Here is a 12,022-nt window from a genome sequence, read left to right on the forward strand (position 1 = left end):
TATATATATATATATATATATATATTACAGTTAATTTTTTTGAGCATATTTTCTCTTAGGTTTTGGTATTTAGCCAATGCTAAATGATTGATAAGCCTGGAGTAATTTGGATAATTTTGGAAGGTAGTTAAATATCTACCACTAAATTTCTATCAGATAATTTTTATAAGGAATCTGTATCTAATTGTCAGGAATAGATAGTTTCAAACTTATTTTACTGAAGTAATATAACTTTGATATGAAAGCCTGATAAATGTAGCACAAACTCATCAATTGAATATAAAATCCAAAATAATAGCAATCAGACCATTTGAAGAATACAGCATGATGAAGTTGTCTTTGTTATTGCTTAAATATTGCTCTACGGGCCACCTGGGTCGCTCAGTTGGTTGATGTCTGACTTTTGGTTTTGGCTTCAATCATGGTCTTGGAGTTGTGGGATCAGGCCCCGTACCGGGCTCCGTGCTTGGTGCAGAATCTGCTTGAGATTCTCTCTTTCCCTCTCCTGCCCCTCTCCCCTCTTATGTACATGCTTGCTCACTCTCTCTCTCTCTCTCTCTCAAAGAAATAAATAAAATCTTAAACCATCTACCTCTTTTTATCACCGTTGCCGTGACCCTAATAGAGGCCACCATCTTTTGGTCTCCCTGCTCTAGTGTGTTCCCCTCAAATTCCTTCTTCATGTTTCAGTTCTTTTTCAAATACACACATGATCATGACGTTCTCGTTCAAGTATATATTGAGCAACAGCTGTGGATACCTGGAGGCTACCTACTTTTGTTGAAAGTGCTTTCTGGTAGGAGAGATCAATAATAATGAAATGATGAGTATATAAAATATATATAAAAGAGTAGTTAAATGATGAACACAGTTAAAGTCTATGTTCATAATTCTGTATTAATGTATATTAATTAAACCTGAGAGAAGTGATGTGAAGGAAAGAAGTCACGGCCGTAGGGAAAAGAATAGCAGAAACCCAATCTAAACTAAAGATGAAGCAAGTTGTCTCTTGAAGAAGTGGTGTTTGAGATGAGAGCAAAAAACGAGTACTAGCCAAGGGCAGAATGAGAGAAGGCCATCCCAGTCAGTGGGCGGCATGTACAAAGGCTTTGTGGCAGGAGATACACCAGGAGCTGAAAGCAGACAGAATGGCTGGAGAGCAGAGCACCTCAGGGAAGTGGTATGAGATGAGCTGGAGAGAGATTGGCAAGGCCAGATCACACAGAGCCTGTAGGCCATGTGTGAAAGGTTTTATTTTTGGCCTAAGGTTCTCGGGAAGTTATTGAAAGGTTTTAATCAGAGTTAAAGGTAGGTGAAAGAACTGTACATTCTTAGATAATAGTTATATTAAAAAGTAGCTACAGGCGTAATGTTTTTCACTGGGAAAAGGTAATTGTTTAGGTAAGTATATGTTTCTGAAAACAGATCTTTTGTTGTGCCACATATTATTGTGTCCAGTAATCTAAATTCTGATCGTGTCATTTGCTCCTTGAAGATATGGTTTGTGGTAAGGACACTGCATTTTAATTAAAGGACTAGATGGAAAATAAAAACCCTGCGATCATAAAAAGCCTTGATAATGATGCAATGAAAGATTAAGGGAAATATTTACATAGGAATTGATATCATATCTTTCTCAAGTTACTCAGTAATGAAAACCCGTTGACAAACAGAAATAGTTTTATCAAAATGATTATTGGGGGAAAGCTTTTTAAGTAGCTTGTCATTTGAAGGGCTTCTGAATTGATTTTTCTAACTTGTTTCTATTCCTTTGCCTTCATAGGAGAGTAGTTATTTTGATGGAGCTAGACATTTTGAGATCAGCTGAAGCAGTTGGATTAAAGATTGGCAATCCCGTGCCCTATAATGAAGGTAAAATGCTTTTTTATAGGTTGTAGCTCTCAATTGAATACCTCTTTATAGATCCAGAATTCTGCTGTTTGGGTTCAGCTTGATTTGTTGGTCTTACTAAAACTAGTGATTTGGGGGTTTAGGAACCAGGTTAATCTTTCAGGGTTTTCAGCCCTAAAGAAATGATGGTAGGACTCCAAAGGAAAACCCTCTCCTCTGTTTTTCTCTGCATACAACTTCTTTCATACTTTTGGCTTGTCTGTCACCAGAAGTGTGGGGTTTGTCCTACACTGAGCAATTCTCTAATTCTTCATGGACACCGGCTGGTTGTCCTATGATTCAGTTTAGTTCTGATACTGTCTATCCTCAGGTAAAGACTGGGTCCCACAAGCCTGCCTCCGTACCCCTCTGCCACCTCCAAACCGCAGTTCAGATGCCAGTCAAAAGTCCTAGGTAGAAGGGACGCCTGGGTGGCTCAGTCGTTGGGCGTCTGCCTTCGGCTCAGGGCGTGATCCTGGCGTTATGGGATCGAGCTCCACATCAGGCTCCTCCGCTGGGAGCCTGCTTCTTCCTCTCCTACTCCCCCTGCTTGTGTTCCCTCTCTCTCTGGCTGTCTCTCTCTCTGTCAAATAAAAAAATAAAAAAATAAATCTTAAAAAAAAAAAAGTCCTAGGTAGTTACTTGCACTTCTGACCAACTGGCTGTGAATTGGAGGTTCCCACAACCCCGTCCCCAGGTTCGATTAGATTAATGAGGTACAGTGGCTCACAGAACTGAGGGAACAGCCAGGTGGAAGAGGTGCACTGGGCAAGGTGTGTGGGAAGGGGTGCAGACTTTCTGTACTCTCTTGGCATGCACTGTCCTCCCAGCACTTCCATATCTTCACCAACAGAAGCTCCCAAACCCCATCCTTTTGGGGTTTTATAGAGGCCTCCTTAATTAGGTTTGATTTAATAATCATTGGTCTTTGGTGATTGGTTCAGCCTCCAATCCCTCTTCTCTCCTCAGAGGTATGGGGGTGGGTGCTAAAAGTTCCAATTCTAATCACATGGTTGGTTCCCCTGACAACCATCACCATCCTTAGGGGCTTTCCAGTAGTCACCTCACTGACACTCAGATGTGGTTGAAGTGGGCTTCCTATAAATAAGTTGCCCTTATTCCTCTTATCACTTAGGAAATTATAAGGGTTTTAAGAGCTCTGTTCCAGGAACCACGGATGAAGGCAAAAAAATACTTACGGTATCACAATATCACAGGCTCGCATTAGGAAAGGAGGAAAAATCGGAGAATGTAATAGAAAAATATCCCACTTACAATAGATTAAAAATAAATACATAGGGGCATCTGTCTGGCTCAGACGTAAGAGTGTGTGACTTTTGATCTTGGGGTCGTGAGTTTGAGTCCCACATTGGGTGTAGAGATTACTTAAATAAAACTTGAAAGAAAGCAAATATATAGAAGTAATATGAATGATTAATATGCTTTCTTAAATGCACATTTTTGTATGTATGTATGTGTTTATTTATTTATTTTTGTTTTTTAAAAATGTAAAGCAAGGAGCACCTGGCTGGCTCAGTCAGTAGAACACGCAGCTCTTGGTCTCGAGGTTATGAGTTTGAGCCCCACATTGGGTGTAGAGATTACTTAAAAATAAAATCTTTAAAAACTAATAAAATAAAAAATGTAAAGCATATGATATGTACTCTTTTGATAGCACTCAACACACCAATAGTCTTAAGAATAGTTTCTGTGTTTATCGCCAGGCCCTGAGTAATCTCCATGAAGGTGGATACTGTATTCGTTTATTTTTTGTTATGTCCCTGGTGCCTAACTTTTATTTTTATTTATTTTATATTTTTGTTAAATAAAGTGCAACAACAGTGGCCACCTGCCTCTTCTTTTGCACCTCTGTGATCAAAAGCAGCTTTCGGAGCACAGATCCCCAGTATTTGGAGGACAGGGTCCTTTTTGCCCACCTCATTTCCCCAGTGTGCAGGCTGCTCTAGGAACAGGTGCACTGCAGCCTGCCACCTAGCTGACAGTCCAGGGGTGGGTAGTTGCTACTGTGCTAAGAGCTGAAATTGACCACAGTTTACCATCCAGGTCTTCTCCTGGAAGTTGAGAGACTTCAGTAGACTCCCAAATTCCAAAATAGTTACATCAGACAGGTGCTGCCAGTGCAATTATAGTCTAGGTTAAGAGATACATTCCTGGTACTTCCTACCCCGCCATCTCAACAGTGATTGTTGATAATGAGTTTTATTTTCTTGTGAAAATATACAGAAAAGCACAGTGAAACGAGAACGGTTTAGTTACTTTAAATGAGAGACAATTATAGTTCTAGAAAAAGGCAAAGAATCATCAAATCATTGACCCTATTAAAGGAGATGGCTTATCTGCCCCCCACCAAGTCTAATAAAAATAAAATTAAAAAATAAATAAAAATTAAAAGGGGTACCTGGCTGGCTCTCAGTAGAGCATTGAGTAGAGACTCTAATAGAGACTCTTGATCTTGTGGTCTTGAGTTCGAGCCCCATGGTTAGGTGTAGAGCCTACTTTAAAAAAAAAAAAATTAAAAAAATTAGAGCCTCACTGTTCAAAATAATTTCCAGATTTTTTTTTAAAGTTAGAAAATGAGGCGGCGCCTGAGTGGCTCAGTCGGTTAAGCATCTGACTTCGATTCAGGTCATGATCTCAGGTTCCTGGGATCGAGCCATACATCGGGCTCCCCACTCAGCAGGGAGTTTGCTTGTCCCTCTCCCCCTGCCCCTCCGCCTGCTTGTGCTGTCTCTCGAATGAATGAATGAATGAATGAATGAATGAAGAAAAGAAAGAAAGAGAGAGAGAGAGGGAGGGAGGGAGAGAGAGAACAAAAGAAACCATCAGAAATAAAGAGAATGGGGCTACATATGGATTGGGGTAAAAGGTATGTGAGCTTAAACTAGGATAAAATAGTACAAAAGATAGGACTGACAGGGGCTCCTGGTTGGCTCAGTCAGTAGAGCATCTGACTGGATCCTCAGGGTGGTGAGTTTGAGCCCCACACTGGGGGTAGAATTTACTTAAAAAAAAAAAAAAAAGATGGGACTGACAAAAGATTAGTATCTTTAATATTTACTGAATTTTTTTATAAGAGAAAATTATTTTTTGTACTTTTTATTATTGCTGTTGAAATTATTTTTTCCAAGGAAAAATACTCCAGTAGGAAAGCAGGCATCAGGCATTAGATGAGAAGAGAGTGTTCACTGTGGAAAAGACAAATGGCCAATACATAACAAGAAATATTTAGCTTTATTGGTCATTTTTGTTTTGTTCCTGGTTTTAGGAAGATAACATTGTCTTTTTCCATTAAGTAGTTTGTTAGCTGTGGGTTTTTCATAGATTCTTCTTATCAATATGAAGAAGTTTATTTTCAGTTCCTAGTTTGCTGAGGGTTTTTATCAGGAATAGATGGTGAATTTTGTCAAATGTTTTTTTTGTGTCTCTTGATGATCATACGGGTTTTCTTTTTTTATTGGTTAATATGGTGAGTTACATTCAGTGGTTTTTGAATGCTGAACCAATTTGTGGCTTCTGGGGTAAGTTATATCATCATGATCTATTTATTACTTTTTATATATTGTTGGAGTTCATTTGCCGAATTCTCTTGATTTAACAAACAAATTTGATTTGATTTTGTTTAAAATTTTTACATCTATATTATGAGGGATATAGGTCTCTAATTTTCTTCTTTTTTTTTTTTTTAAGATTTTATTTTTTTATTTGACAGGCAGAAGGAGAGAGCACAAGCAGGGGGAGCAGCAGGCAGAGGGAGAGGGAGAGGGAGAAGCAGGCTTCCTGTGGAGCAGGGAGCCCTATGCTAGGCTCGATCCCAGGACCCTGGTCATGATGGGATCGTGACCTGAGCCGAAGGCAGACGCTTAACTGACTGAGCCACCTGGGCACCCCCGGTCTCTAATTTTCTTATCATACTTTCGTCTAATTTGGTGTCATAGTAATCCTGTCCTCATAGAATGAGTTAGAAAGTGTTCCCTCTTAAATTTTCTAAAATAGTTTATGTAGAATTATTACTTCTTTTTTTTTTTTTTTTTTAAGATTTTATTTATTTGTCAGAGAGAGAGCACAGGCAGGGGGAGCGGCAGAGGGAGAAGAAGAAGCAGATTCTCTGCTGAGCAGGGAGCCCGATGTGGGGCGCAACCCCGGGACCCTGGGATTATGACCTGAGCCGAAGGCAGACTCTTAACCAAAGCCGCCCAGTCCCTAGAATTATTACTAATTATTTAAATTACTTCTTTAGAAAGAAGTAATTATTACTTCTTACTTAAAATGTTTAGTAGAGTTTACCAGTGAAGCTATCTGGGGCTGATATATTTTTTTAAGAAAGGTTTTAAACTACAAATGCAGTTTCTTTAACAGATATATATAGGGTTATCCAGATAATCTATTTGTTTTTGAATGAGCTGTAGTAGATTGTGTTTTAAGGAATTTGACCATGTCACTTAAGTTGTTGGATTTATTGGCCTGCATAAAAGTAAACAGTCTAGAGGTGCCTGGCTGGCTCAGTTGGTAGAATGTGTGACTCTTGATCTCAGGTTTGTAAATTCAAGCCCTGCATTGGGTGTAGAGATTACTTAAAAATAAAATCTTTAAAAAGTAAATAAATAAAAGTAAAACCCCAATTAAGTGGCAGAAATTATCATATTGAATAATATAAATGCAGTAGTCCCTTATTAGCCTTTTAGTGTCTGTAGAATCTGTGGTGATGTCACTCTCTTACCTGATACTGATAATTTGTGTTCTTTTTTTTTTTTTCCTTGATCAGTCTAGCTAGATAGTTTATCAGTCTTACTGATCTTTTCAGAGAACCAGCTTTTGGTTTCATTGATTTTTTTCCCTTTTTTTATATTTTCTATACTGATTTATCCCTTGATCTGTAATGTTTCCTTTCCTCTCTTTACCTTGAGCTTACTATGTTCATTCTCTCCATTTCTTTAGGTGAATGCTGGGTTCATTGACTTGAGACCTTTCTTCTTTTCTAAAATTAGAGGTGTTTAGTGTTAAAAATTTACTCCTAAGCACTGCTTTAACAGCATCGAGCAAGTTCTGGTGTTGCAAGTTTTAGTCTGTTTTAATTTCTTCTTTGACATTATATTACTTTGACGTGTATTTGGTTTCAAATATTTAGACATTTTCCAGAGATATTTCTGTTATTGATATATAATTTAGTTCGAATGTGGATAAATTCCATATGTTATGTGACCTGAATCCTGTTATTTTATTGTCCCAAGTTGTGATCTCTCGTGGTAGATTTTGTATGTACTTGAGAAGAATGTGTTTTCTGTTGTTGGGTACAGTGTCCTATAAAATAAATAAATGTCAGTTAGGTCAAGTTGGTTGATAGTAGTTGTTCAAGTACTGATTTTCTGTTGACTTGTTTTATCAGTTATTGAGAAGGGTTTTGAAATCTCTGACTGTAATTGTGGATTTCTCTATTTTTCCTTGAGGTTGTATTAGGTTTTGCTTCATGTATTCTGAAGCTGTGTTAGTAAGTGCATTAAACATTTAGTATTGGTATGTTCTCTTTATGAACTGACTTCTTTATCATTATGAAATGACTTTATCATTGACAAAATTCTATGCTTTGAAATCTTTGTCTGCTATTAATGTAACCACTTCGTTTTTGATAATAAAAATCCTAGAGAATCAAGTTTGAAAAAATATATATATAACCACTTCATTTTAATTAGTTTAGCTTGGTATATCTTTTTTCATCATTTATTTTTCACCTATTTACATCTTTATATTAACTGTGTATTTCTCGTAAGGAGTATATAGATGGGTCTTGCTCTTTTATCCACTTTGATAATTTCTACCTTTTAACTGGGGTATTTAGGCCATTTACATTTAATATAGTTATTGATATGGTTAGGTTTAAGTCTGTCATCTTACTATTTGTTTTTTATTTGTCCCATCTGGGGTTCCCCCCCCCCCACTTTTCCTTTCTGCCTTCTTTTGGGTTGAATATTTTTTGTGATTCTTTTTATCTCCTTTGTGGACTTAGTAACTATTGCCTGTATTTTGCTATTCCTAGTAGTTGGTTTAAGGTTTACAGTATGCACTTTAACTTATCAGGGTCTGCCTTTGATGCTACACCACTTCGCTTAAAGTGTAAGAATCTTACTTCTTTTTCTCCCCTCCCAGGCTTTGTACTATGGTTGTCACACATCTTACCTATGTTATAAGCCTCTTGGTACATTGTTATTATTTTTGTTTAAATAATTATCTTTTAAAGAGATCTACTTAATAATATCTTACGTATTTACTTATGTAGTTGCCATTTCTGGTGCTCTTTATTCCTTTGTCTAGATTGATATTTTTCACTGTTATTTAGTGTTTCTTGTAGTGGAGATCTGCAAGTGATGATTTCTTTCAGATTTTGTAGGTCTGAAAAATATTTTACCTTTGACTCTGAAAGACATTTTTGCTAGCCATAGAATTCCAAGTAGATAGTTTCTCTTTCTTTCTTTCTTTTTTGTTTGTTTTAAGATTTGTTTGTTTATTTTAGAGAGGGGGAGGGGCAGAGGGAGAGAGAATCCTGAAGCAGACTCCCCGCTGACTGCGGAGCCCAATGCAGGGCTCATTCCCAGGACCCTGAGATCATGACCTGAGTTGAAATCAAAAGTTGGTGCTTAACTGGCCGCTTAACCGACTGAGCCTCCCAGGCGCTCCTAGATAGTTTTTTTCTTTCTGTATATTTTGAAGATGTCCTCTTGTTTGTATGTTACCCCAAGAGAATCTGTGATCATCCCTATTTTTGTTCTTTGTTCTTAACATGACTTTTTCTCTGACCACTTTACAATTTTGTGTCATTAGTTTTGAGCAATTTGATTGTGATGTACGTTGGTGTAATTTTGTGTCTTTTGTCTTGATGTTCATTGAGCTTCTTGAATCTGCGTGTATAGTTTTCTCAAATTTTGAAGATTTTTGGCCATTATTTCTTAAATATCTTCTCCACCCTTTGAGTCTCCATCATGAACGAAGTAGGCTTTTCACTTATTAAAATACTTTAGTAAATAGGGATCCACAATAAGCCTGGTCACTCTCACTTTAGCTGTTTTTTGCCTTGCTGTTCCAGTCACCTTCCACACACACACACACACACACACACACACACACACACAATCCATTTGGCATGGGCAGATGAACAAACGACTGACATTATGTGGCTTTGGTCACCTCCCAGCTCTCCTTCCCCTGTGTGTGTCCTGGTAGTTAACTTCTTCAGGAACCTCCATACTGTTTTCCAGAGTGGCTGCACCAGTTTGCATTCCCACCAACGGTGCACGAGAGTTCCTTTTTCTCCACATTCTCGCCGACACTTGTTGTTTCTTGTGTTTTTGATTTTAGCCATTCTGACAGGTGTGAGGTGATATCTCATTATAGTTGTAGTTATGATTTGCGTTTCCTGAATGATGAGTGATGTTGAATATCCTTTCATGTCTGTTTGCCATCTGTATGTCTTTGGGAAAATGTCTGTTCATGTCTTCTGCCCATTTTTTAATTGGATTATTTGTTTTTCATTATCCGTTAATTTTTTAACTAAATCTGAAGAGATAATGGTCAGTCAATGGATATTTGGAAAATAATTTCTGACACAATTTATGAGAAATACATATGTTTAAGGAAATGTATTGAATAATTTAAGAGTCTATATAATTTATTAAATTAATAACTTATGTTAGCTATTTTAATTATAAACATGACATCTAAAAAATTAAAAATGACTTTTCAGCTGTTCAGTATTAAGATGCCAAAAGTTGTGTATATGACTTCACTCACTTAAAGTTTTCCACTATGTATCTCTCTTTCTTTCCCAGTTGATTTCACAGTAGGAAATTAAATAGGTGGTTTTGGGTTTTGTTGACTTAGAGAAATAAAGGTTCCAGTTAAAATTAAATTCTGTTGCTCCTAATAAAAGCACTTAGGTGGTTTCTACTGAAGGATATTAATTCACCATCTTAATTTAAATTTACCAAACATAATTCTTTAGTTTATCATTAATAAAAAATTATTAGGTTTTTGCCTAAGAATAAATAGATTTGGTCCCAATAATTTTTGTGCTAGAAGCAAACTGCATCCTGTCTTCGTATTCCTATCTGGGACTCAGTTCTAGTCATCACCTCAGTGGAGTCAATGGAAAGGAAAGTGTGAGAAGGTCACACCTGAACTCTCACATGGTAGTCAGCACACTCACAGAATGTTAGAGATAGGGGCGCCTGGGTGGCTCAGTCGTTAAGCGTCTGCCTTCAGCTCAGGGCGTGATCCCGGGGTTCTGGGATCAAGCCCTACTTCGGGCTCCCTGCTCTGCTGGGAGCCTGCTTCTTCCTCTCCCACACCCCGTGCTGGTGTTCCATCTCTCCCTGGCTGTCTCTCTCTCTGTCAAATAAATAAAATCTTAAAAAAAAAAAAAAGGAGTAGGGACATTAGTCCTTCGTCTCCCGAGTTATGAAGGCTCTAAAGTTATTAGGGCGTTCACCCATTTTTATTCTAGCACTTACATGGTTTCGTTTTTATATTTAGATCACCTATGTCACTTCTGTCTTACAGTTGGTTTCTTGGTTTGTCGTGTTTTGAGCTTCACTTTTCACTTCATTTGGAATTTGTGGGTTTTCTTTGCCCCCCCTCAATTCACTGAAGGTGTAGTCTGTATGTGGGATGTTTGTGTATAGAGTGGATATTCATTATTATTGCTCTATATGAGTTTTAGAAGTGGGAAGACTTGGTCATCGTTCTTCCTCCAGAAATGGAACCTTTTAGATTTTAATGTCTACCTACACAAAACATAGTAATTTGGTGCTTAAATTGGACAGGAAAAGCTGGAGCCTATTTAGGTAAAGTTCTAAAATCTTAAATTGGAATATTACATTTGTTTTGCAGTAGTAAATTTTTGTTAAAAGAGGCACATTGGTTAAGCTTTCAGGACAAAGCAGTGGTTAGCATCTCTGAAATCTTTGGATGCAGTAAGGTTGAGGGAGAGATGATTGTGCTCAACTTTATCACCTTTAGCCACAATCCTGATGTTTTTTATGTTGTATTTGATTGAGTGGTTGCTTTGGACATTTTGTGTTTCAGGTGCAAAAGTATTTGAGATAAAGATGGAGTTGAAAGGGTTGAAAGGTAATTATCCCTTGAGGTCAGAACTATAGCACTAGGGAAAAAACTCCTTTGTCTCAATACTCCATTCCACTTGCTCTTCCCTTTCTTCAGGATCTGTTAAAGTGCAGAGGGATGAGAGAAGATTTTGCTGTTCAGGATTATTTGCTATTGAATTTCATTGTAACCAGATCAATAACACTTTGTTACTTGGGCCATCATGGAAATAGCTTTGTTACAGTGGCTATTACCTTACGGTGTATTTCACAGAAATGGTTTCTAATTGTCTATCGTGAAGGCAAGGAAACTGTTATTAGTGAGGAGAGAAGTAAAGTTAGATTTGTATCCTCCCAGCACTTAACCCAGAACCTGTGACATATCAGGTGAGTGGTAAAATTAATTGACTAAACCCAGCCGGGAAATAAGCAGAGGAATTCCAAAATGTGCACTGAAATTGTTTAGCACTAGTACGACATTAAATACAGATACTTACAGAATTTTCCAAATGTGAGAAATAAAACTTCAAACACATTTCATGTTTCATATAATATTGGATTGGTTGATTTTAAACTCCCATATCTACCACTATGTATGTATGTCTGTGTGTATATGTATATATATATATATATATACTTTTTTTTTAAGATTTTATTTATTTGACAGAGAAAGACAGTGAGAGAGGGAACATAAGCAGAGGGGGAGAGGGAGAAGCAGGCTTCCTGCTGAGCAGGGACTCAAAGCCAAGACCCTGGGATCATGACCTGAACCAAAGGCAGACGCTTAATGACTGAGCCACCCAGGTGCCCCTACCACTATATATTTTTGTCAGTATATATATCATTGCTGTGTACCTACACTATTTCCAACAATATTTTACTTAGACTTAAATTTCTCATGCAATATTTAGTTATAAGTATTATTCATTATTGAAAGGTGTTGGAATTTTTTTCAGCCTGATTCTGATCATTTTCTGCCAATGGGAATTTTTAATTATTGGGTTGATTTTTTTTTTTTTTTT

At 37.3% G+C, this 12,022-nt stretch overlaps 1 protein-coding gene across 2 annotated transcripts in view; it reads left to right on the top strand.

Annotated features, from left to right (window-relative positions):
* The window catches only part of RPA1 (replication protein A1), a 63,785-nt gene that overhangs the window by 26,396 nt on the left and 25,367 nt on the right, over positions 1 to 12,022 (top strand). For both annotated transcript variants that reach the window (XM_008695277.2, XM_008695278.2), the window contains exon 5: positions 1,784 to 1,872. In XM_008695277.2, coding sequence (XP_008693499.1) covers positions 1,784 to 1,872 — 89 coding nt within the window. The remainder of the gene's footprint in view (positions 1 to 1,783; positions 1,873 to 12,022) is intronic.

The sequence above is a fragment of the Ursus maritimus genome, unplaced genomic scaffold (assembly GCF_017311325.1).
Source record: "Ursus maritimus isolate PB19 unplaced genomic scaffold, ASM1731132v1 scaffold_24, whole genome shotgun sequence".
NCBI classification, from domain to species: Eukaryota; Metazoa; Chordata; class Mammalia; order Carnivora; family Ursidae; genus Ursus; species Ursus maritimus.